This window comes from Sus scrofa, chromosome 13 (genome assembly GCF_054392235.1).
Source record: "Sus scrofa isolate SSC_HxYL_T2T_F1_AM1 chromosome 13, Sscrofa_HxYL_maternal_Yorkshire_Landrace_v2.0, whole genome shotgun sequence".
Lineage (NCBI taxonomy): Eukaryota > Metazoa > Chordata > Mammalia > Artiodactyla > Suidae > Sus > Sus scrofa.
Window position 1 is genome coordinate 25,367,748 of NC_139395.1, and position 25,338 is coordinate 25,393,085.

The window sequence follows — 25,338 nt, forward strand, 5'->3', positions numbered from 1 at the left end:
TTGGTAAGAACTTCCCCTCGCGGTCGCCCTATTCCCGACAGTTCCCAGCGCCCCCAGTCTCGGGACGGCTTCCCCTCTTCAGCCCAGGATCCAGGGGTCCCCCAGACTCCTCCGGAGAAAATTCACAGCCCTTGCCCCCTGGCCCCGCGTCCCGACGAGGCGCCGGGGTGGGGGTGGGGCGGGGAGGGGCCGGGCTTCCCGGGGTCCCCGGGTGCTCCTGGCGCCCCCCCGGAGGTGTGCCCGGGGAGGGGAGCGCGGGTGGGTGGGACCGGCCGGACGGGGTGGGGGAGGGGGAGGAGGAGTGTGTGTGCGAGCGTGTGTGGCTGGGGGAAGCCATTGCCTGTTTAATAGTTGCTGTTGCTGCACTTCCGCTTCTCTCCCAGCGAGAGAGACACGAGTGGCCAGGCCCAGCCGCAGCCGCAGCAGCAGCCGCCGCGGCGGCACGGAGCAGCCAGACACAAAGAGAGGTACGGGGATCCCCCCCGCCGCCTGCCGCCCCCCGGCCGCGCCGCCGGGCTTCGGGGACACCCCTCGCCGCCGCCCCCGACCCGCGCCGCCCGGGCCGCCGGGCACGGGGCCGGGGGCGCGGAGAGGGGCTAGGGAGCTCCGGGGGTCCGGGCCCGCCCGCGGGGGATGGGCAGGGCCCCCGGGCCGCGTGGGGTGCGGGGCCGCCCGCGTCGGGGGCGGGGGGGCACTAGGGCTCGAACTGTCAGCGCTGCCCCGGGAGCCCCCCGCTGGCCGCCGAGGGGCCGGGAACGGGGGAGGGGAGGCGGGGAGCCCCGTTTTCCCCTGGGGCGGGGGCCCGTGGGGATTAACCCCTCCGGGGCGCACGGGCTCATTGTTATTCCTCAGCAGAGGAGGCCGAGTCCCCCCCTCACCCCCGCCCCCACCCGGGGTGCCGATCGGGCGTGTGCCTGGGACCCCCGCCCGGGCCGCGCAGACCCGACCCGCACGGTCCGGGGGCTGGCTGGCAAGGGGCGTCGGGGCGCGGCGGGGGCCTCGGGCCTCGTCGCTCCTACCCCCCTCCGGCCTCTCCCTTCCCCCACGCGGGCCCCCGCTGCCCGCCTCCGTCCCCCCGTTTCGGCTTCCTCTCTTACTCCTCTCCGCCCTCCTCTCCTCCTGACCTCGCCAAACTCGGCGGCTGGCCCCCAGCTCCCCTACGACCCCCGGAAAGCCGCCGAAAACAGCCCGAGGCCGGCTGGCCGCCGGGACCTTCCCTGCCCGCCCCGGCCGGGCGCCCCGCACCCCCGCCCGCCGGCTGCTCCTCTCCCCGCCCGGAGGGGAGCCCCGGGGGGCGAGGGAGGGGCTGCTCTCTGCCCTCCCAACCGTTTTCCCACCACGTCCCCCACATGGGGCCCCGAATAAACAAACAAGCCGCGTCCAATTTGCAAAAGCCATGATGGGCCCGAAGACTTTGAAAAGCGAGTGGAGGGCGGTGGGCGGCTGGGTGCACCCCCGGCCGAAGCCCTCCTGACAGCGCCCGAGTTCCTTATTTACACTGGCTGCATGGTTTGTGTTTCTGTTTTGTTTCCCTCCCCCTGCAGGGGCTGTTTGCGGGGTGGGGTGGGGGGTTCGCTATGTCGGATGACGATTCGAGGGCCAGCACCAGCTCCTCCTCATCTTCGTCCTCCAACCAGCAAACCGAGAAAGAAACAAACACCCCCAAGAAGAAGGAGAGTAAAGTCAGCATGAGCAAAAACTCCAAACTCCTCTCCACCAGCGCCAAGAGGTACGGTACCCCCTCCCCACCCCCACCCCCAGCAGGCTTCCTATTTCCCAAACTGCCTCTTGCTGCATTTGGTCTGCCTCCATGAGGGTAGCTTAACCGCTCCTCATGGTTTATATGTTCTTAAAGAGGAGAAAAGGGGCCTTGGAGGCCCTAATTGTTTTTCTCGGTGCCTTCTTCTGTTTTTTCTTTTAATCACTGTCCACATGCAGCTGTTGTGGCTTGCCTCTCCCATATCTTGCTGAAGTTTGTAAGAATTTTCATTACTATTATTAGTGACCACCGAATCTGATTTCACATTACTTGTCCTGTTAATCACTAATCTGTGACCCTTCTCAAGGCTGTCATCCCACTTCTTACTAATACCTACCCAGACAGTTCTATCACAATGAATTCTATTACCGTCTTACTTCTCACCTGTTGCACTTATGAACTGTTTTGAATAGAGCTTTCTCCACAGATTGCATGAGGAATAAATAACTCATTTTGGCAGAGTAAAAACTCTAATGGGTAGAGATAGATGTTTTCGGATGGAATTTAAAGAGATTTTTTAGATTTAGAGAGTTGAGGCAAGTGAATGAATCAATAGGTGATGTAAAATGGCTATTCTAGGCTATTTTGGGGATTCTTTGTTGTTCTCTTTGAGAACCTCAATTTACCAAATTTCAGGGAAACTCAAATTTTTTTCATGGTATTTCATTGTTGATTTTTAAGTTGAATTCAAGCAGTGGTTCTTTTTCTTTGCTCTCTTCCTCTTATGTCTCTGGAAGAAGCTACTTTTTAACCTCCATTATCCTTCAGTAGTGTCCTCTGATTCCCATGACCCTTAAAGTAATCTATAGTAGATTCCTGGGAACCCCTATAGTTTATAAATCCTGCTGTCGGTTGTAGAGTCATTAAACTTTAAGGTGGCAAACCAGAAAGACAGTAAGGAATCCAAATGGTGGGTTAGCTGGAGATACCTTTCTTTTTTTCTTTTTACTGTTCTTTCTTTTTTTTTTTTTTAGGGCCCCACCCTTGGCATATGGAGGTTCCTAGGCTAGGGGTCCATTCACCATAGCCACAGGAAGGAGGGAACGGAGCAGGTCCTTAATGAACTGAAGGAGGCCAGGGATTAGACCTGTGTCCTCATGGATGCTAGTCAGATATGATTCCGCTGAGCCCCTGAGGGGAACGCCGAGATACCTTTATTAAAACAATGTAAAGTAAAAGGGAACTTGATGCTTTAAATCTCTTCACTGAGTAGTGTGCCAAATAGAGTTTGAAAGTTTGTCCTGTTACTCTCCCTGACTTGAAATTTGGAAGGTTGGTACGGTGTTTTGGTGACCTCACCCTAGGAGGATGAAGGGATGACTTGCGCTTATTTTAAATAGTGGAGAGGTGTAGAGTTAAGTGGCAAGATCCTTTGGTAAGATTGTTCTTGGTTTCAGGGGTTAGTTTGATTGCACCTCAACTTTATGGAAGTCCTAACTGGTCCTTTTTGTTTAGCCCTGTGCTGTGTCTTTCAGAACCTGGCATCTACTCCTGCCCACTTTGGATGGGGCCTTCCTTAATCTTCCTCCCAACTCCTTCCCAGCATCTAAACTCCTTATCCAAGCTGACCTAAGGTGGAATATTTGCTTTTAGGTCATTAGTATTTTTATATTTTGCTGGATATCTCTGGTGTACATGAATATATTTGGGGATGATGCACAGGTGTCAAATATTAGTCTGCTTTGTGTCAGCAAATTACAGAGGGGGATTTATCATTAGATACAATTTGTCCATTTACTCTAGGGGGGTTAAAAACTCATTTGGAAATGCAGGGGAAAGAGATGGTAGGTGGAAAAAAAAAAAGGTGAGAAGCTGCCGACCGACCGTAATTGTACCTATAAAGTTAACATCAGCTTTACTTTCCTGGGAATCTGAAAGAGTGGCTGTTAATGTAAAGTTAGTGTAATGGTTAATAGTGAGGTGAAAAATGGAGAGGGATGGTGTATCCTGGAATGAATAAGGGGAAAAGGGATCCTACCGACCCTGCTCTGGGAATTAGACTGATTTGGAAGGTAGGCGTTCCCCATAGAATTTGAAAAGGCACATGTTTCAGGAGATGGGATGAAAAAGAAGCCTCAGCTGGCAGATGGAAGATTACCTAACTGCATATTGGAAACTGCATATTGGTTTCTAGTCCATGGGTAGAGGAAAGCCACTTTTGTGGGTGGTCTGGACAAGGATTACTCTGTGGAACATATGTGTGGGTTACTCTTAAAAATTTTGTACCAGTTCTCTAGAAATGCAAATCTTAGTTGTAGAGATGAAGTGGATAAAGCTCTCTGGTATTACACTTTTTAGGTATTAAAGAAGCAACTACCTTTACAGTGAACACTTTATAGGAGAGCTTGGGTTAAGAAGGAGACGTGAAGTCAGTATGTATTTTTATACAGGTTGCTCAGGGGGAGGATATTTTTGCCCATGTAGGTACATAGGTCTTAACATACAAAGTCATTCTAGTAGGTGCAGGTTAAGTATCAGGAAACCAGTGTCCAAACTTTTAGTCTAACACACAGTAATGAGGTGAACAGTAGGGATTCGAATATTTCAGACTGAAAATAGAATTGAGCAGGACATAGATAAGTAGATGTCAGTGAGCAAACCCCATTCTAAAGTTGACCAGGTTTGTATGGGACAGGAGATGTCCTCTGATACGAAAGTTTAAAGAGCTTCCTGAATCACTACCGCAATCTTAGTAAATTTATCTTAAAAATGGAAAAAACAGTGCCTCCTAAAACCTATTCCCCATCCTATCCTGTCAGCCTGTCTTCCTAATCCAGAAAACCTTTGGAAAGAGAAAAGCTTCCATTGCGATCGATTGCTTTTAGGATGTATGTGTGTACGTGATGGTTTTTTTTTTTTTTTTTTTTTAAACTACCGTGCTGCCTCTGTGAGATTTTTAAGTTGTAACATAGCCCTTTAGGGCTTAATATGATAAGAGCAGGAAAGGTTATAAAAATAGAAGGCACCGTTTAGAAGGTGGAAGAGGTTTAAAGGCCTCAAACTTTGTCGTATTAATCGATGCTCTAAGCGCCTAGGTAAGCTGAAGACAAAGGCCAGGGCTTGGTGTGAACTGCCTGGTGGCGTCGGCCTAGGGGTGGGGGATGGGCGCTTTGTGAAGCCGTGGGTTGGTGCGGAGATAGGAAATGGGGAGGGGGGTGGATCCCGCGTTCTGTGTCAGTGTGGGGTGCAGAAGGCTGGGGCAGACCCGAGGGAAGAGAGAGGGGGTGCTGGAGAGAGCAGGTCGGGCAGGTGGGCCGGGAGTCCGAGCCGAGCGGGCGGCTGGTGCACCTGTGCGGGCCGCTGGCGCGGGTGTCCGGGCCGGACGCGGAGGGGCTGGCTGCGGGGTCCGGGTCCCGGAGCCGGCCTGCTGGAAACTTCGGCGCGGGGTGGGGCGGGGGCCAGATGGCGGCCCGGGGCGACCCGCCTGCTCCGCTCCTACTCCGACGGCGGCAGATCCTCAGCGTCCGCGGGGCCCCGCGGGGAGCGGCCATGTTGGCTTCGTCCCCCGGGACGCGGGCTGCCGGTGGGGGGGGGTACTCTTCGCGGGGGGTGCGGACGGACGTCCAAGGTAGCGGGGTGGCCTGGGGAAGGGCTCGGCCGTGGGGGGTGTGGCGGGAGCGGACAACCCTAGGTGCGGGGGTGGGGCTGGGGAGGGTGCGACTTCCCCACCCCAGGTTCTGAGTCCTCCGTACGAGGTGGACGGCGCGCGCCCCACCCTTCTGATACAATTTGGGAAACTAGCGGCGAGTGAGGAGCTTCAAAATGATTTGCTCAATGGAAAACTTAGAGAAACACCAGTGCCCTCATGTGCGAGTCGGGATTCGAACCTATGCCTGGAGGTTGACGAGGCCCAGGGCGGGAGGCGGGACTCTTCCTGGGTGGGGTAGTGGGAAGGTTCTTTCTTCCTGGTTGCGGGCGGCTGGGCTCATCTGCCTGCGGGTGGAGGCCGCCCACGTCTTAATGTCTTTCCCTGTCCTCTCTCTGCAGGATTCAGAAGGAATTGGCAGACATCACTTTAGACCCGCCTCCTAACTGCAGGTGAGGTCCCTTTCCTTTTTTTTTTTTTTTTTTTTCCTTTCTTTTTAAACTTTTAGTGTTTTTCTTATTATAAACTTTGGTTTTTGTTCTTCGGTTAATGCTTGTTTGGGTGCTAACGTAAGTTAACAGCTGACGTTTGATAACTTGAGTATGGTGTTTTGCTGAGCCTCTGACCATTTCAGTAATGTGTTGGAGAGAAGTAATGGATTTTATTTGGAGTGGACACTTTTACATACACGAAACAAAACTATAAAATGAATTCAAAGGTGTATCCCCCCTAGTCATGGATCTTTGATAGGACATTAAGCATAATGTTAAAACCTTTTAAAAGATACTTAGGCACGTTTTAGTTTAGAAAGTTGCTTCATTAACTTAATCTGTTATTCAGGCTCTCTACTAAACTAGTAGAGCATAGAGTCAAACATATTTTGTATATATTTTGTGTTGGACTTTGGGCAGACCAGTTCAGGAAATAATTTGTGGTTTTGATAAAAAGGTTTTGCTTTAGATTATTTTACAGATTTATGCTCTTCCATAGGGATGTTTCTCCTTGAAATTGCTTTACTCAGACTGTATACACACGTGTGTTTCAGCTTCAGAATAAATTGATACCAACGTTTGAAAGATTTGTTGATGATTTTATTTAATTGGCTGCTGTTGAGTCAAGGTGGAAAACTTGATGATTTTACTAAATCAACAATGAAGTGAGGATGGACTTGTATGTTACAATAGAGCCTTTTGCTAGAGATTAATTGTTCAGTTCTATTACTCCCATAGTTGTACAATAGTTAACCTAATTCTCACTTCTCAGGATTGACATTGGAATGGGATGTGAGATTTTAGAAGTGAACTAAACTTAGAAGTAGAGGTAGAAGTTCTTAGTGACAAAAGGGTATTCATTCAGTGGTTATACCCAGAATTTAAAATGAGCCTGTGGAAATACTCAGGTTGAAAAGCTAAATGAAATATTTTGCTTATTAACACTGAACTTTCAAAACTTTTGAAACTTTAATATTGCCGTCTTAATGTCGGTCAGTTGTGGGATGCTCTTTGGTAAAGTTTTGTCCTGCTTGTAAAAAAAAGTCAATCATTTTTCGTTTGAAATGCTCTTAAACCGTAGTTAGTAACCACTTAATCATTCTGGAGGATTTCTCTCATGGATGCTAAGAATCTTTTCAGATTGTTTTTCTGGGCAGTGGAGAAATGACTAAGGCTTAGGGCTGTGATGTTTTCCTTTTTTATTTTAGTGGAGTCATGGTTCTGATGGAGGCCTGTTCTTCCCCTGGTTGGTTGTGTAGAGGGCATGGGTCCTCCCTGGGGTAGATCTGTGTGCTGTGTAGTTGTTGCCCCGTTCACTGTAGTGTCTCTTCTATGTGAGTCTCTTGTGAGTTCAGGCATCTTTAGCTTATCAAATTACCAAGTTTTTTTGTTTTTTGTTTTTTGTCTTTTTGTGTTTTCTAGGGCCACACCCACGGCATATGGAGATTCCTAGGCTAGGGGTCTAATTGGAGCTGTAGCCCCTGGCCTATACCACAACCACAGCAACGTGGCATCTGAGCTGCTTCTGCAACCTTACACCACAGCTCACGGCAACGCGGGATCCTGACCCACTGAGCAAAGCCAGGGATCGAACCGCAATCTCATGGTTCCTAGTTGGATTCGTTAACCACTGAGCCACAACAGGAACTCCTCAAATTACCAAGTTTTTAAAGCACAGTTTCAAAACTAATAACATTGATCAAAACATAACTGCCTTATTTGTAAGTGCAGTCAAATTTAAAATTGTAAACAATTTGGAGGTTTTCATGGGATTAATCACTTTTTAAAAATCAGATAAGTACACTTTGCTTTCATACCATTTTAGCCGAGTTCATGTGTCACAGATTTGTGTTGCTGAACATGTAGAACTTCTTATTCCTGAAAAATCCCGTGGGTCAGGTGAAGCGCTAACCTGGATGGATACTGAGTGGTTGGTGGTAGGGAGACAAACTTGGACATACTTAAAACATTTTGAAAAAATACATCAATTTCAGAGGAAACACCAGGCATTTTTATCTTCCATGAGGAATGTATATCATATTGGCTTTTAAAAGAAAAATCTGCTTTATTTTCTAAAGGCAATTTTTTTTTTCAGTAGAGCTGCTTAAGTAGTACAACCTGCAGTTTCTACTTTTGGCTGGCTTACTAGTGTTACTGACAGTAGCCGCAGTATTGAGCTAACTTAAATGAGTTTAATGTTTTGTGTTGGTACCTTATAGGAGTGGATTTTTTAATATTTTAATGTGTATTATCATTTGAGATGGAAATGGATAATTTGGGGATACTTTTTAAAGTTAGCTTCCAATTAAAATGTGTAAATTAAATGATATATTGAATGTATGCATGTTTACTTTTAATAATTTTTTAATGTTACCAGCATGAAAGCGTGATAGCTTGGTTCTTATGAAATTGTAATTTCATTAACTATAAATTATGTTTTGAGTTAAATAATTGTCTTTCGGAGATCCTTTCGTGGCACAGTGGTTAATGAATCCGACTAGGAACCATGAGGTTTTGGGTTCGATCCCTGGCCTCACTCAGTGGGTTAAGGATCCGGCGATGCTGTGGCTGTGGTGTAGGCCGGCGACTACAGCTCCAATTAGACCCCTAGCCTGGGAACCTCCATGTGCCATGGGTGCAGCCTTAGAAAAGACAAGGAAACAAAGAAATTGGCTTTCAATTAATGTATCTTAAGTATTAATATTTTGTAGAACTGCCTTCAATCAGTATTCAGTGTGTAGTTTTAAATTTAAACACATTATTTTATTAAAATAGAGCAGTTGACACATAGTAACCTCTCACATCATTGATTATTGAAAATCAGTGGGGGAATTGCTTCTCTTGAAGGCTCACTGGGTGTGTTCAGTAATTTTAGTGCTTGGCAAAATATTTGAATTTGAAGTTATTGAACTTCATAGTTTGTGTGAAATTCAATTGCTCAGTTAGAATGTATGAGCACATCAAGTTAAATCCTTAGTGTTTTATGTTTTTTGAGCAGACTTTTTTAGGACAAAGGCAGAATACATTCAATAACCAGGTCAAAAGTATTTTAAGTGAATTTTAAAAGTTGCTTTATATTGCCATTTAAATTAAATTTCTTGGTATCTCTGAATTCTTTGGTTGTATACAGATGAAATAATCTCCTAACTCACGCACTGTGCGGGCATTTGGTTAGGCTTTTCCCTTTCATTTTGTCTTTTATTTAGGAAAAAGTGCTGTCTTAACTATTGTAATGATTTCCTAAAGCATTGGATTGTAAAATTATGTCTTTTAGATAGCTGGTGAGCTCTGGGCCACTAGAGTCAGTTTTGTAGCTGTTATTTATAGCCTGAGGCTCAAGCTTAGCTAAATTGACTAGTTATAGCTATATAACTAACCCGTACCCATAAATGTCTGTAGGCAGTATGTCTGCATGTAATAAATGACATATTTTGCCCAAGTCCTTTAAACTTCAGATTTTACTTAATAGATATGTTGGAATTATGAGTAGATACTCATTTAGTCCCTTGAAACATAAAAATTAAGGTTTTTTTTGGCGGGGGTGCTCTTTTAGGACGAAATGTCTTTGAGAAGTCATTAGACAATCCAAATATGGTGGAGAATAATAAAAGTAAAATTTCCTTTTATATGACTTTACTACATCTTGACCATTTTTTTTGTTTCCTAAATATGTAAATCCAACTTAGTGAATGCTTTTTATTTTGGGGGGAGAACTATTATGTAATCAGATATAGTGGATTGTAAAGTTTTATAGCCAAATCTCACTTTCTTGAAGATGATATATATCAAGGCTAACATGAAGAGAGCATTATAAAGAATGAAATGCAGTTATCTAAGAGGTTTTCTCAACCTTCTTTTCTTTTTTTTTTTTTAATCTTTTTGTCTTTGTTGTTGTTGTTGTTGTTGTTGCTATTTCTTGGGCCGCTCCCGCGGCATATGGAGGTTCCCAGGCTAGGGGTTGAATCGGAGCTGTAGCCACCGGCCTACGCCAGAGCCACAGCAACGCGGGATCCGAGCCGCGTCTGCAACCTACACCACAGCTCACGGCAACGCCGGATCCTCAACCCACTGAGCAAGGGCGGGGATCGAACCCGCAACCTCATGGTTCCTAGTCGGATTCGTTAACCACTGCGCCACGACGGGAACTCCTCAACCTTCTTTTCTTCATTTACTAAAATGCCTACCTCATAGTGTTGTAAAGTTCAAGCGAGATTAGAGTTCTCTGATTGTGTTAGATGGTGATATTATTAGAACTGCCTGTGTAGCTCCTTTTAATAGCTTATCTTTTTTCCTTACCTGGCCTTTTATTGCTTTATTTTAAATACAATTTTAGGCCATTACACAATTACATAAGGATGCATATTTTTGAAAAGTATTTGAAATGCAGGAGTTGAATAAAAAGTAAAAATATCCTCCTCCTGACTTCTTCTGATCCTGCCCTTTGCACTGAGGTGCTCCAAGTTAGAAATGTTCCAAGTTAGCACACATCATTTCTCTGAATTTACATTGTTGTATTTTGTAGTTTTATAAGACCTCTTGGCATTGGGGGTAATAATGTCAGTTTAGAAATCCCAGGCTGCTAACCTTGGAATGAAAAGAGATCCTTCCCTTACAACAGTAAAGGCTTATACATCTTGTCCAAGTTTAGCATGCTTTAAATGTTCGTCTGGGTTTAAGAAATGGGTTCAGGAGAAGTCATCCTTTATAAAAACCCTTTATCATCTTACCTGTTCAAAAATACCCTTCCTCTTATGTAACTTTCACTCATCTGATGTTATTAGATACATTAAGAATATGAATGTGACTTCAATATCTGAATGATGTTTATTTTCATCATAATGTTCATTTGGAGAGTTACTACTACAGGGTACTTGCCTTTATGTGGAAAAAATAGCGTGGAAAAATTGTGAGAACTGGGAAACTGGAGTGCCAGGACAGTCAAAGTAGCACCCAAACCAGAGTCAGGTTCCTCGAAATAAGGTGATCACTTGGGGTGTGAGTACCCCAAGGAAGGAAATCTCTCCAAAAGTGAATTGTTTCCTAAATGCATAGGAACTCTTGTGGCTGTTGTGCATACCAGAAGACCACATATGTGGACTGTAAAACTATACTGCTGTTGTTTCTCATTAAACATAAGGATGTTCATATGACCCAGCAGTTCTCCTTTTGGGTGTAGTCTCAAAAGGATTGAAAACAAGGACTCAAACAAAAATCAAGTCAGTGTTCCAAAAAGCGGAAACAGCCATGTGTCCATCAGCACATGAATAGATAAACAGGATATGGTCAATACAAACAATGGAATATTATTCAGCCCTGAAAAGGAATGAAGTTCTGATACATGGTACACCATGAATGAACTTGAAAATGCTAAGAAAAATGAGCTAGACACAAAAGGACAAATATAGTAGAATTCCACATACATGAAATATCTAGAATAGACAAATTCATAGAGACAGAAAGATTAGAGGTTTCCAGGGTCTGGAGAGGGAGCAGAGAATAGGTAGTTATTTCTCAATGGGTACAGCGTTTCTGTTTGGGGAGATGAAAATTTTGCAGTGTTGCACAACATTGTCAGTATAATGAATAGCACTATATTTTACACTCTAAAATGGTTGAAAATGGGAGTTCCCGTCACGCCTCAGTAGTTAATGAATCTGACTAGGAGCCATGAGGTTTCGGGTTCGATCCCTGGCCTTGCTCAGTGGGTTAAGGATCCGGCATTGCCGTGAGCTGTGGTATAGGTTGCAGACGCAGCTTGGATCCCATGTTGCTGTGGCTCTGGCGTAGGTCCAATTAGACCCCTAGCCTGGGAACCTCCATATGCCGTGGGAGGCGGCCCTGGAAAAGGCAAAAAGACAAAAAAAAAAAAAAAGGTTAAAAATGGCAAAATTTATGTTATATGCTTTACCACACCAAAAAAAAAAAAAAAAAAAGCTTAAAAAAAATAAGACTATACCACTGTTAAAACATTACTAGTATTTTGAGGGAAAATTGCTTATAGTTTAGGAGGCACCACTTCAGTCATCAGGGATTTCTGTAAAGGAGTGAGTACGCCCTGTGGCGGAAGAGTAAGAGAGAGGGAGAATGAACAACGTGTGTTCCCCAGTGTTGGGCCTTGGCTTTGAATATGTTTTACAGATAATGGAGAATTATTGAAATGCTTTTGCTTGTAGTATAATTCAGTTAGAGCTGAGTCTCTGGGCTCCTTGGGCACCAGGAGACTTGGAGGTAGTTCACTCCAGGTGGGAGGCCAAGTGGGCCTTTTTGGGAACAGGGGGTAGCCAACAAAGTGGAAAGGTGAGAGAGGAGGGAAGCAGTGGAAGATGGTGGTGCCTGTGACAGAAGTAACCGAGGCAGGAAAAAAAAAATAAAAATTAAAAAAAAAAAAAAAAGAGTTCCCATTGTGGTATAGCAGAAATGAACCTGACTAGGAACCATGAAGTTTCTCGGGTTGATCCCTGGCCTCGCTCAGTGGGTTAAGGACCTGGTGTTGCCGTGAGCTGTGGTGTAGGTCGCAGACATAGCTCAGATCTGGTGTTGCTATGGCTGTGGCGTAGGCCAGCAGCTACAGCTCCGATTCGACCCCTGGGACCCTGGGAACCTCCATATGCCACGGGTGTGGCCCTAAAAAAAAAAAAAAAAGTAACTGAGGCAGGTATATAGACTGGATGGACTGGCTTGAGTGAGATGGGGTCCTGCTTCCAAGGTTTAATGTTCTGCTTTGTTAACCACATACGGTGCCTAACATATTGCTACCACTTAGTAGGCCCTCAGTAAATATTTGCATTTTGATTACACAGTTAAGCTGATTATTAATGCCATTGAACTCTCAGAGCTACCCAGCCAACTTTTAGATTAGACAAATTAGATTATAAACTCCCTAAAAGCCACGGACCATTATTTCTGTCTTTGATTCTGATCCTACATTGTTTTTTCCTTCCAACAATTTTTTTTTCTTTTCTTTTTATGGCGTCACCTGTGGCATATGGAAGTTCCCAGGCCAGGGGTTGAATCAAAGCCGTAGCTGCAGGCCTAGACCACAGCCACAGCGATGTTGGATCTGAGCCGCATCTGCATCTGTGACCTACACCACAGCTTATGGCAACACCTGATCCTTAACCTCCTGATCAAGGCCAGGGATGGAACCTGAGTCTTCATGGATACTGGTCAGATTCATTACCGCTGAGCCCCAACAGAAACTCCTCTCCCAACAACTTTTTGTTTATTTGTTTTCTTTTTTTGGCTGCCCCATTGCACATGAAGTTCCTCGGCCAGGGATCAGATCCGAGCTGCAGTTGCAGACCTCCCCACACACAGCTGCAGCAATGCTGGATCCTTAACCCACTGTGCTGAGGGTTAAGCTTTGTCCCAGTGCTGCAGAGATGCCACCAATCCCATTGTGCCACAGTGGGAACTCCTGTTTGAAAATTTTCAAACTACAGAGGAAGTGAAAGAATACAACAGGGACCTCCTAGCCTTCGCCTTGATTCATCAGCTGTTAAAGTTTCATCATGTTTGCTTTGTCTGTCTTATCTTATATGTTTACTTTGTGGAACCATTTGAAAGTGTGCTTCAGGTGTCATGACGCTCATGTGTTTAGGTTTCTACACATTGAGTCAGAGCTGGTCTGGCAGGGTCCTGAGGCTGGAATTGGCCTTGAGTGTCTCTGTTAGATTGGAAAGTGGGTGATAAAGTACACCCCATTGGTGAGGGGAAGGGAATTGACAGTTGTGCTCTGAGGATGCTACAGATGAAGCCTGGGAAAGCTGAGAGGACCTAGAAAAAGACACAAAGTGGGAGGAGAGTGGCAAGCCCTAGGGAGAGTCAAGGGAGTTTTTCCTGTGGGCTTTAAAGTGTAAAGTTAAGAGTGCTTGTAGACTGAGAGGAAACAAGTGGAAAGGCAAGAAAGGGAGATGTGTTTTTTGAACATGGTTGTAGAGAAAGGTGATAGAGCTGAGGTCCTAAGTGGAGTGCGTGCATTTTGGAAGCCTGGTAGCCTGAACTTGACGATGGAATGAACAGTTTCTAGAAGATTGGAGTCATTTGTGGTCCTTGAGTAACACTCCAGCTACTTGAAAAGAAGCAGCATCTGTCCCCAGTGTCCTTCGGTTTGTTCTTTCTGGGTAGACTTTAAGTTCCTTGAGAGCAGGGATTATGTCTTGCATCTCTACCTTGTCCAAGAGACGGGAGATAAACAATACATGTGTGTTAAAATACAAACACAGAAACCTAATTTGGTTTGCTAGTTTAACAGAACATCCTCATTACCCTCTTCAGAAAAAAAATGGAAAGAGCTGAGGCAGTTTCTGTTGCATTTTAGGGCTGTCCATTGCTGGCGGTCTTTCTGAGTTGTTGCCCAAGCGCATTTGGCAATTTTTACCTTCCTGGAGTCATAGCGAAGCTCTGGACTGCAGTATGATACAAAAGAGTGCTGCGGGCAAGACTGAGAAGATGTATACAGAACATAGCAATGCTTTCGAATCACGTGTTTTGGCTTTCTAAGATTATTGTTTGCCCACAATTGGTAGTGGATCCGGGGGCACTAAGTAAATTGGGTTTCCTGGAGATGTTCCCCCACATCCCAGAGCTGTTCCAGAGAGGGGGTTATGTTGGTGATGCTGGCACCCGCCTGAGACATCTGACACATTCCCCATCACCAGTGGAGTGAAGCTGGCTTTCATAATAAGCCCATTCTTATTCAGCCTCCCTTACACAGCCATGCTCTAAAGTGAAACAAAACCCCTAGTAACTGGTGTCAGAATATGCTTCTAATCCTTTGGGAAACTTCCTGCCCTATAGGCTGAGAAGCTCATCAAAGCTCCTTGTCTGAGCTCTGTAATCCAGGAACTGCTGTATGCTAATGGCTCCTTTCTTGAAAAGTACATGCAAGTGATTCTGGATTGTGTAGCGTGCATGCCACACAGCATAGATGATATACTTGTGGGAAGACCACGGTGACGGCTCACTCGGGAAAGTCCTACAAGGCCAAAGTTTCATATGCCAAACACAATTAAAAGTTATCACCTGGTTTTACTACCTGGAGCAATATACTGCTCCCTAATACTTTTTTGTTTTTTAGGGCCGCATTCTAGGCATATGGAGGTTCCCAGGCTAGGGGTCGAATCAGAGCTACAGCTGCTGGCCTGTGCCATGGCCACAGCAATGCTATGCAGGATCCAAGCCACATCTGTGACTACACCTTAACCCACTGAGCGAGGCCAGGGATCGAACTTGCAACCTCAGGGTTACTTGTCAAATCCATTTCAGCTGTGCTACAATGGGAACTCCCTCCCTAATAATTAACAATGTAGCAAAAACTGATTTCTATCTGCCTTCTAAAGAACCTGTACCTAACAAAGTGAAATACCAGGTCAAAATAAAGGGATGATATTACCCACCTCTCACATGGCATTCAGCATTGTGTTTACCACAGGTGTCACATCTGACTTGCCTGTAGTGACCTGTGTCAGTACTAAATTTTAAAAGGACAGAGTCAATGAGAAGTCCAAGTGGGATCTACCAGCGTTGAATCATGGCCGTTTATGTATAAGATCTGGACATTGGGTGTTTGTATCTGTTTAAATTGATAGATGGAAAACTAATGTGGGATGGAACCAAGTAAGTTCTGTAGAAAAAGACATTGAAGCACATTTGCAAATAGATAGAGCCGCATGGAATGACTTTACTTAGAGAAAAGTTTTAGAGAGGACACAGTTCAAAAAGAATTATCATCAGGAAGCAGTGCTGTACAAGAGTGACAGCAGATGAGTGAATCTGATCACATTCATTTAAAATGCGCACAGACTTTTTATTGTGCTTCTTCTTGATTATGATCCACAGATAGCATGATTTTTGCGGATCGAAGATTTGTGGCAACTCTGCATTGTCAGGTGATAGCCTTTTTTAGCAATAGTTATTGTTTAAGGTGTGTACATGACTTTTTTGTAGACATGATGCTGTTGCACAGTTTGACTGCAGTATAGCATAAAGGTAACTTATATATGCTCTGGGAAACCAAAAAATAAAATGTGTGTGGCTCGCTGTGTTATGATATTTGCTTTACAAAGGTGGTCTGGATATGAACTGGCAATATCTCCAAGGTGTGTCTTTAGTGTGCTAGGCTCTGTGGGCAGCGGAAACAGACCTGGCCTCGGGCTTGTATAGCCTGAGTTTTAGTAGGCAGTATAGACAGTAACCAGGTTAGAGGACTAGTAAGTACAGGTTGTATTGGTTCGAAGGAGAGAAATTAACAGTGCTGTACTGGAGAACACTTAGGTGAGGGGAACTTAAAGAAGACTTAAAAGGACATTTAAGCAAAGGCGAGAAAGTGAAAATCACAACACATCCCTGGAAAGAGCAGCACAGACAGAGCAGCAGGAACACAGGCTGTGCGCTGGGGAGATCCACATGTTGTGGGGTCATGTCAACTATGGTAGAGTTTGGATTTCATTCTAGGAGCAAGGAGGAGCCATTCAGGGTTTTGGAGCAAGGAAGTGACATTATTTCAGTAATGATTTGAAAGTCTTTTCCCACCCTCCTTGCTATGTGGAGGCATTATGTGTTACTTGCTATGTGGATACAGTTCTTTCTCTCCCTCCACCAGAAAAAGTTAACTTCTGCCTTACTAGATTTAAGTCGTTATTACAAACGACTTTTTTATTTTATTTACTTTTGGCTGTGCGTGTTGCATGTAGACACTCCCAGGCCAGGGATGGAACCCACACCATAGCGGTGACAACACTGAGTCCTTAACCTCTAGGCCACCATGAAACTCCCATTTGTAATCTTTATGGCTAACAATGTAGTATGGATACCATGTGTAAATAGTGTGCAGTTCATGTATTACATCTTTACTTTTTTTTAATCTTCTTAGTGCCACACTCAAGGCATATGGAGGTTCCCAGGTTAAGGGTCGAATTGGAGCTGTAGCCTCTGGCCACAGCCACAGCAAAGCCAGGTCTGAGCCACTTCTTCAACATACACCGCAGTTCATGGCAAGGCTGGATCCTTAACCCACTGATCGAGGCCAGGGATCGAACCAGCAACCTCATCGTTCCTAGTCAGATTCGTTAACCACTGAGCCACGATGGGAACTCCATCAAATTTTTTCATCCTTTTAAGGTTGACTGTTATGTTAATGTTTTACAGTGACTGTATGTGGAACTCTTAAAGCATCATATGAGTATCATCTTTCCAGTCATCTACCCATCACGTTTTATTAATTTGTCAGATTATCCCAGGTACTCTTGGTCCTATGTACTTTGATAATTGAGATTGTCCCTTTTTCTGAGATTGGTTCTCAAGACACATCCTTGTAAATTACACGCAGTAGGCCAGGCACTTAGAGTTATTGCTGAATGTGGTTAACAATTTCATAGAGAATGTCCCACAATGAAAATGTTTATTTTAGTTCTTCCCATCAGAGCACTAAGTTTACATAGCAGCTTTGTAGAAAAATTCAGATGCCACATTCCCATTCAGATTTAGAGCGGGTGGGGGAGTTGGGGAAGTGCACAAATATCTTGAGTGATCTAGTTTGTGTCTTTATTTCACATCACAAAAGTTGCTGTCAAGGCACTACATTTTTAGTCTCAAAAATATGGTATATTTCTTTTCTTTCTTTTTTTTTTTTCAAGGGCTCCATGCGTGGCACATGGAAGTTCCCAGGCTGGAGTTGAATTAGAGCTGTAGCTGCTGACCTACGCCACAGCCACACCAGATCCGAGCCCTGTCTGCGACCTACACCACAGCTCACGACAACACTAGATCCTTCACCCACTGAACGAGGCTAGGGATCGAACCCGAATTCTTATGGTAAATAGTCAGATTTGTTTCCAACTGTACTACAACAGGAACTCCCTGGTGTATTTCATTGATATTAGCTTTGTTTAAAAGTGGGTTTTTTGGGATATGATTGATATTTTCCACATTTTAAAACAATTAGAAGTTATCTTGTAATAGTAAATAAATATTTGGAGGAGAAATTATTTATGCGATCTCTTACTCCAGTAACTTTGACAGATTTCTAAATTAAAATTGACAACAAAGAGAGTTCCCATTGTGGCTCAGTGGGTTAAGAATCCAATGCAGTGTCTTTGAGGATATGGGTTTGATCCCTGGCCTTGCTCAGTGGGTTGAGGATCCAGAGTTGCCATGAGCCGGGGTATAGGTTGCAGATGTTTCTGTGGCTGTGCTGTACGCTCTGCCTGCATCCGAATTCAACCAGGAAGTTCTGTATGCTGTAGGTATGGCTGTAAAAAGGGAAAAAAAAAAAAATTAACGACACAGAGAAATCATTTTTTTTTATGTAACGTTATGGTTCAGACTGGTGCTAGGTCACTTGATGAGATAGAAGAGCCAGTAAATTGATTGTATTGTTTGCATCAGTGATGCAGACTGTCTGGAAAATGAGAGCAGACTTCTGGGAGCATTGATGGTAGAATTAGGGAATTTTCAGGATGGGGAAACATTCTGCTAATTCAAAAAAAAAAGCATTAGGTACTGCCAGAGGGTAGTAAATGGTCTCTTGTAGAACCACAAATGTTTAGGCTCCATGGAACTTTGCTCTCACCACACATAGCACTTCCTCCTTTATGGGAATAATGCCTCAGTTTTTTAAGGTATTTGTTGGAATTTGCTGTAAAAAATTTTATTTCTTGCTAGAACACATTTATCCTGAAAAAAACAAGAGATCATTGAATTGGTATACATCAAAGACTCTAAAACATTTATTTTATAATAAGCACCCAGGAGGATTCTTTTATGTAAACTTGAAAGATAATTTTACTCGAACCTAAGTAAATATTTCAACAAATGTATGTAAGTGATTATAGTAATGTGTGAGCAGAGACTGGCAGTAAAGATAGCAGTGCCATATATCACTTAATAGTGCGTGAGACTGCTTTGGTCTTGGTCTTTTTTCTGAGGAACCGTTTCTATGAAAGCCCTCAGAATGTGTAGCGTTCTTTGGCTAGACTGGCAGCTCCTGACCCTCCGGCAAAGTGTTTCTTCTTAGTAGCTTAGTATTCTGAGATGTTTTTACATCCAAAATGTATTTATTACATAATAAGCATTGTCAAGTGGTATGGACCAACCCTAAAATAAACCATATGTTAAGGACACAGTTCTCGTTAGAAGTGAAATTTGAAATTGGTTTTCAATTCTCTCTGGCCATACTGCTGGATTCTGTGTAGATTTCTTCTACTACATTCTACTGAAACTATGTACATTTAGATATACTGGGAGGAAATGCTGCACTGTGGTACCTGTAAGTTAAAGCACATGACTATTAAAAAAACTAAAAAGCTATGGCTTGGAACCCAAGTTGATTGCTGTGGTGGAAATGTTTTAGCTTAAAGGGTTGGATGCTCCCTTCTCTGTCTCTCTGTCTTGTTTACTGTGAGATGTGTATAGGCGAGTAAATTTTCACCCACAGATGACGGGTGTCTTTTCCTTTTCCAGAGCCACTCTTGAAACCTTTCTGCATTTAATGGTTTGTTATAGTCCAATTCTCATTGCTTTCCAAAGATTTAAACCTTCCAGCCTGGTAGTAAGCCCCTCCAGAGCAGTCAGCTTACAGTTGTGAAGCTTCTCTGATACCTGACAAGCCCCCAATGTAGTGTAAGGTTTGAGGATGGTAACCTTTCCTAATCGCCATTTGACCTGAAGTGCTGTCTTGTTTAATGGGGCTAAGTCAGATCTCAGATGCCTAATGACATTTCTGCAGGCTTAATTTGCGTTTTCCTTTCTGGTTGAGAGGAAAGCAGGGCTGTGTTTCTTCCCTGTCCCTTTAGGAACAAAAGAGCCAGTTGGGTGAAGTTTTCTCAAAAGTTTTTTCTGAATATATGCAGTTGAGCCAGAAAATACAGTTTGTGACACCTGACTTTTTGAGTAAGAGATATGATTGTGTGTATCCCAGAATATATATATATGTGTGTGTGTGTGTGTGTATATATATATATATATATATATATATATGAATTCCTGTTGGCCTAAACTTTGAATGATTCATTCCCTAGCAGGTATTTACCAAGCCCAGTAGATTAGTAATTTTATTCCTTGAATGAATTTTTAAAATATATAACATACTGAACACACCATTTGCCTCATATAGTAAACAGATTTTTGTTTGTTCCATTTAAATCTTATTACTAGTTTTGCAAGTGTATTGAGGCCTGACACATTATCAGTGACTCAGCTGGGGTGGGCAGGGCCGTCTCCTGCCTGCCCCACCTGTGTTCCTCTCACGTGTTTTACCGTGACCAAGACTGAGCAATTTATCTTTTTTGGGGGGGGGGTTGGGACACACCTGTGGCATATGGAGGTTCCCAGGCCAGGGCTCGAATCGGAGCTGTAGCCACGGGCCTACACCACAGCCACAGTAATGCCGGATCCGAGCTGCATCTGTAGTCTACACCACAACTCACAGCAACACCAGATCCTTATCCCACTAAGCAAGGCCGGGGGTTGAACCTGTGTCCTCATGATGCTAGTCAGATTCACTTCCACTGAGCCACGACAGGAACTCCCTGGGTTGAGCAATTTAAATCGCTGACAACACTGCTAATACCTTGGTCTGCACCTGCCCTGGCTTATCCATTGCGTGGCCCTTTGATTTAAGATACTCAGCCCTTCATTCCAACGTTTATTGGGCATTTCCTCTTGTGCCAGGTACTGAAGATAGAGCAGTGTGCGAGCCCTCATGGAGGTTACATTCATAGGGAGGGAGGGACAATTTAAAAATGTATAAAACAATTCTCATCATGAGAAAAAACTTTTTTTCTGTTTAGTTTTGTATCTGTTACGAGATAATGAATGTTGACTAAACTTACATGGTAATCATTTCATGGTATATGTAAATCAAATAAATATGCTATACGCTTTAAACTTATACAGTGCTATATGTCAGTTATCTCTCAATAAAATGGGAAGAAAAATGTACAAAAGGTAATTTCAGTTAACAATACTGAGAAATTAAAACAGGATAATGGCATAGTGAGTGACTGGGCAGGTTGGGGCATTGGTTAATGCCATTTTGGGGAGATGGCCCTGAATGATGACAAGGACCCAGCCATAACGAGGGCATTTTTAGTCCACAAGGACAACAAACAGATGCCTGGACATAATGAGTGAGGATTGAGAGTAGTGGGAGACAGGCAGGCAGGAAGGAGTCAGATTTTATGATTTCAGTAGAAAGCCATCCATCAGAGTAGAGGAGTGATTGACCACCCTGCCTGGCCTCTATTCACACAAGATTCTAACTCATCAAATGGGTTTGCTCTTTGTAATCCCCTTCCTCCCACTTTGGACTTATGAATAGGTACACTGACATTTCTTTGTATAGCGTTTCAATTATATAGGGTATAATCAATAGATCTAGCATGGCTATTATATTTAGATATCGTATATCTATAACATCTATACATTTTATAAAAATTAAAGGGATGGTACCCCAAATTTGTGTCTGAACCTGTGAGGGGAAGTATAACTATGCTCAGCTTGTCTTGGCATACTGATGAGGTGGAAGCGTGAGTGCTTTGTGATTCCCATGGAGCATTCTGAGCCAGTGAAAGCAGCCTCTTCACTTGTCTGTAGTCTGCTTGCCTGTCTGTGGCTGAAGTGCAGGTAGCCTGAGTGCCTGTGTGGGCGCATCAAGAATGGTTTCTGCCTTTTCAGGGCAGAAACAACAGGTGAGAGAGCTGGGGAAGCCATGCGGGACTCTCAGGGTCTGGGGGGCAGCTTGCTGGATCTCCCTTCAGCCCCCACTTGGTTACCTGTGACAGTAACCAAGACTAACTTCCGCAGCGTGAAGCCCCACCTCCATGTGATCAGACTGTGTAGCATGCTTTGTGGTTCCCTTGATTTGGTAGATTCTCTTGTGGAGTAATAATTTTGCCAGTTTTTTTAGTTATAATAGCTGAAATATTTGGACTAAAAGGGGACAGCTAGGCCTAACACAGGCTAGTAAACAGATTTGAGTAGTGATGTAATCGTTCTTAGGTGTTTATTTGAAACTAGAGTTACTAAAACTTGGAGTTCTTGTTGTGGCACAGTGGGTTAAGAATCCGATGTAGTCTTTGTGAGGATGTCAGTTCAGTCCCTGGCCTCAGTGGCTTAAGGATCTGGTGTTGCCTCAAGCTGCAGCGTAGGTCATAGATGTGGCTTGGATCAGGGCATAGACTGGCAGCTGTAGCTCCAATTCCACACCAGCCTGGGACCTTCCATATGCTGCAGGTGTGACCCTAAGAAGAAAAGAAAAAGTTACTAAAATTCTGTTTTGAATTGTCCTTTATGCTATAGAAGTAATTTGTAAAGTGAAAAGTAATTCCAGCATATCTAAATAAATGATTACAGGAGGTTTGGAGCTGCATTGATAAGAAATTACATCATTGCTTACAGAAAGGTGCTTTACTAACTGAAGGACTAGTTCTTATGATTTTTTTCCACTGAACTAATAGGAAGTAACTAAGAGCTCCCTAGGACATTTTTTTTTTCCACTTACCATTACAGAAAAAATTACACATGTCATTCTAAATTCTTAAGGAAACAGAATTTCATTGCAAACATAACATGGGTATTTTCTCAAAGGGAAACCACACCAATAATACAAAATAATCAAAATACAAAAAAAAAAAAAACTGCAAGTCATTTATGTTTGACTTTGAAATGAATTTTGGTAGTTATGTTTTAAATGATATGTGCCCAATATTCTGAGTACTCACATTATGCAAAATAATGAAGGAACAGTGGGAAGCCTGATTTATGATATTCTGGACCATTCTTTAGCTCCTTTTTGCTTCGTATTCTATGCTGTGGGGATTTAAAAAATAGAATGAAACTTAAATAATGATCATAGAAGCTAACACTTATGTCAGTATGACTGTTATTCTCATTTTCCAGATGAGGACATAGAATCTTAAAATGGTTGAGTAGTTTGCCCAAGGTCACCTGGCTCCTACTGGGAGAGCTGGTGTTTAGGCCCTAGCCTGCAAAGCCTGCTTGCCCCAAACATTGTGCTCTCTCAGAACCTCTGAATTGTAGACCTTGCTTCACGTTATTGCCTGTTGTTCAGTTTTTACCCAGCAGAACTGTGTTTAGATTTAGGCTTATTTCGTAGCTTAGCCACTGACATTGTTTCCTCAGCCTGGCCCATTTACCCCTCACTATGTACTCCAACGAAGGTTTGATCACCATGGCACTTCTCTTTCTAAAATCGACAGATTCTAATTGCCCTTAGAATTAAGGTACCCCAAATACTTTATTTTCTTTTTTGGCATGAGGAAGTTTTCGGGCCAGGGATTGGACCCATGTCACAGCAGTGACACCACCAGATCCTTAACCTGCTAGGCTACCACAGAACTCCTGAAATTCTTTGTACGATGTAGAAATCCTTTACTGCCTGATTCCAGTCGACAAGATGCCCATCTTGTTACTTCTAACCCCCTGGAACTTAACTATATTCAGTCTATTTCTGGAATGTCCCTTTCCCAGTTTCTATCCTTAATACTCTTCAAAGCTTAGACAAAATGATTCACCTCACACAGCTCTCTAATCTGTGCCCCATGGCACTTAATATATACCACTTTACAACATTTAACACTCAGGGTCCTTTGTATTTTCTTTCAGATCTTGTGCCTAACACAAGGAGATGCCTAAAACGTTTGAATGATTAGTGAAACAAGTTACAGTATTTTTTTTTCATCCTTAACCATATTATTATTTATTAATGTATTTATTTATTTTTGCTTCTTAGGGCCGCACCTGCAGCATGTGGAAGTTCGCAGGCTAGGGGTTTAATCAGAACTGCAGTTCCTGTCCTGCACCAGAGCCATGGCAATGCCAGATCCAAGCCGAGTCTGCGACCTACACCACAGCTCACGGCAATGCTGGATCCTTAACCCACTGAGCGAGGCCAGGGATCCAACCTGCAACCTCATGGTTCCTAGTTGGATTCGTTAACCACTGAGCCACAACAGGAACTCATGTATAAATGTTTCTTTAGATGATAACATTGGTCACTAAGAAATTATAGTCGAGTTGAAGTGATTAAACCACAAAATCAGTGTTAATCTTTCATTGGTAAAAACAAAACTATTTCTGCTACTTTATGTAAATTTATCCTTAAGATTTTAAATATAGATTTAATTTTTAAGGAAATACTGTGTTATACCTAGTGATTTAAGATTTAGGTCAGTTTTGGGGTTTTTTGGGGGTCATTCCCATGGCATATATGGAAGTTCATGGGCCAGGAATCCAACCTGTGCCACAGCTGTAGCCAGAGCCGCAGCAGTGACAATGCCAGATACTTAACCTGAAGAGCCTCACAGGAACTCCTAGATCAGTTTTACAATAGGAGAAAATGGGGTCATCATTTGGTTGTATACCAATGCTCGTTGAAGCATTTGTGGCACAGGGATTGACATTGCTGCATTCTAGATAAATGTAAGTTACTTTTGCAATAAAATGTTAGAGGAACAGCCACCATCAGAAAAAAAGACTTGAAAAATTTTTGACTGAAATTTGTAAGTTGAGCATTTATGTGTGTCTGCGCTTGTGTATAGCACAATGAATTGGATTGTGTGGAGATGCAAAAGTGATAGGTGCGCTCAACATAAAATGACATACAACAGGTAGTGAACAAGACACCCTATGTCAAGGTCATTAGTGACCTAAGATATAATTGTGTTTGACTCTGTCATGTGATTGCCGTGGTTCCCAATCCTACCTCATCCCAGCACACGGGAAGAGAGGAGAGCCCACCTGTAACCGGCTTGCTTTCGGGGCTGGGGGCAGAGGAGAGAAAGACCAAGCAGTTTGCCAGGGGTGCTGTGGAAGAAGTGAAAGATCGGAGCCTTAGAGATAGGAGAGTAGTAGCCTGAGAGGCAGCCCCTCCTTTTCTTCCTTGGGGTGAAATGAGGGAAGGAGGTGCTCAAGTGGAGGGTTGCAGACTGAGGGAGCAGAGGGAAAGGTCGAGGCCTTTGAGGGGAGAGGGGGCTAGAAGGGATGACGCACTTCTCTTGAGGTTAGAAAATGGGGTCTTGCTTGTGTTTCCCCACAGGCTGCTTTTACAACCCCACATTTGTTATTTTATACAAATAAGATACATGTGAAAGAGAAGCAAAAAAAAGCAGAGGAGGAACCATGGATTGATTGGCTCTGCTGGACCTGGGTTCCTAGGAAGAGAAGCGCCAGAGCTTGCCATATTTTCAGAATTTCTAGAGAAGCCTTGGTGTTGTAAGAATGTGGATATGCTACATGGCTTCCTGTCTCCCCTCTCCTTTTTACTAACTTACTGACTACATACACACCTGGAATAATTTAAAAGACATTTTTGCCAAGAAAATACCTTTGGAAAAAATCATGTATATATATATATTTTTTTAAACTGCTTCCTGGCCCTTCAGAATCCTCCTTCCTTCCTTCCTGCATATAATTGACATATTAATTAGTTTCAGGTGTATGGTGTGATGATTGGATATTTGTTTATATTGTGAAATGATCAC

The 25,338-nt window shown here is 43.7% G+C and overlaps 2 protein-coding genes and 1 long non-coding RNA gene across 4 annotated transcripts in view; 2 read left to right on the top strand and 1 right to left on the bottom strand.

Annotated features, from left to right (window-relative positions):
- The first annotated feature begins 335 nt into the window (after positions 1-335).
- The window catches only part of UBE2E1 (ubiquitin conjugating enzyme E2 E1), a 78,938-nt gene continuing 53,935 nt past the window's right edge, over positions 336-25,338 (top strand). For both annotated transcript variants that reach the window (XM_021071421.2, XM_084987227.1), the window contains exons 1-3: positions 336-467; positions 1,545-1,729; positions 5,747-5,797. In XM_021071421.2, the coding sequence (XP_020927080.1) occupies positions 1,578-1,729; positions 5,747-5,797 (203 nt within the window). In that variant the 5' untranslated portion in view covers positions 336-467; positions 1,545-1,577. The remainder of the gene's footprint in view (positions 468-1,544; positions 1,730-5,746; positions 5,798-25,338) is intronic.
- LOC146397214 (uncharacterized) lies at positions 549-1,512 on the top strand. The gene has a single exon (XM_084987226.1). The coding sequence runs from the start codon at positions 634-636 to the stop codon at positions 1,363-1,365; it is 732 nt and encodes a 243-aa protein (XP_084843352.1). The 5' UTR covers positions 549-633; the 3' UTR covers positions 1,366-1,512.
- LOC146397215 (uncharacterized) lies at positions 14,939-18,829 on the bottom strand. The gene is made up of 2 exons (XR_014822513.1): positions 17,850-18,829; positions 14,939-17,695 (listed from the first exon to the last, which is right to left on the bottom strand). It is a non-coding gene; the product is annotated as an uncharacterized LOC146397215 (long non-coding RNA).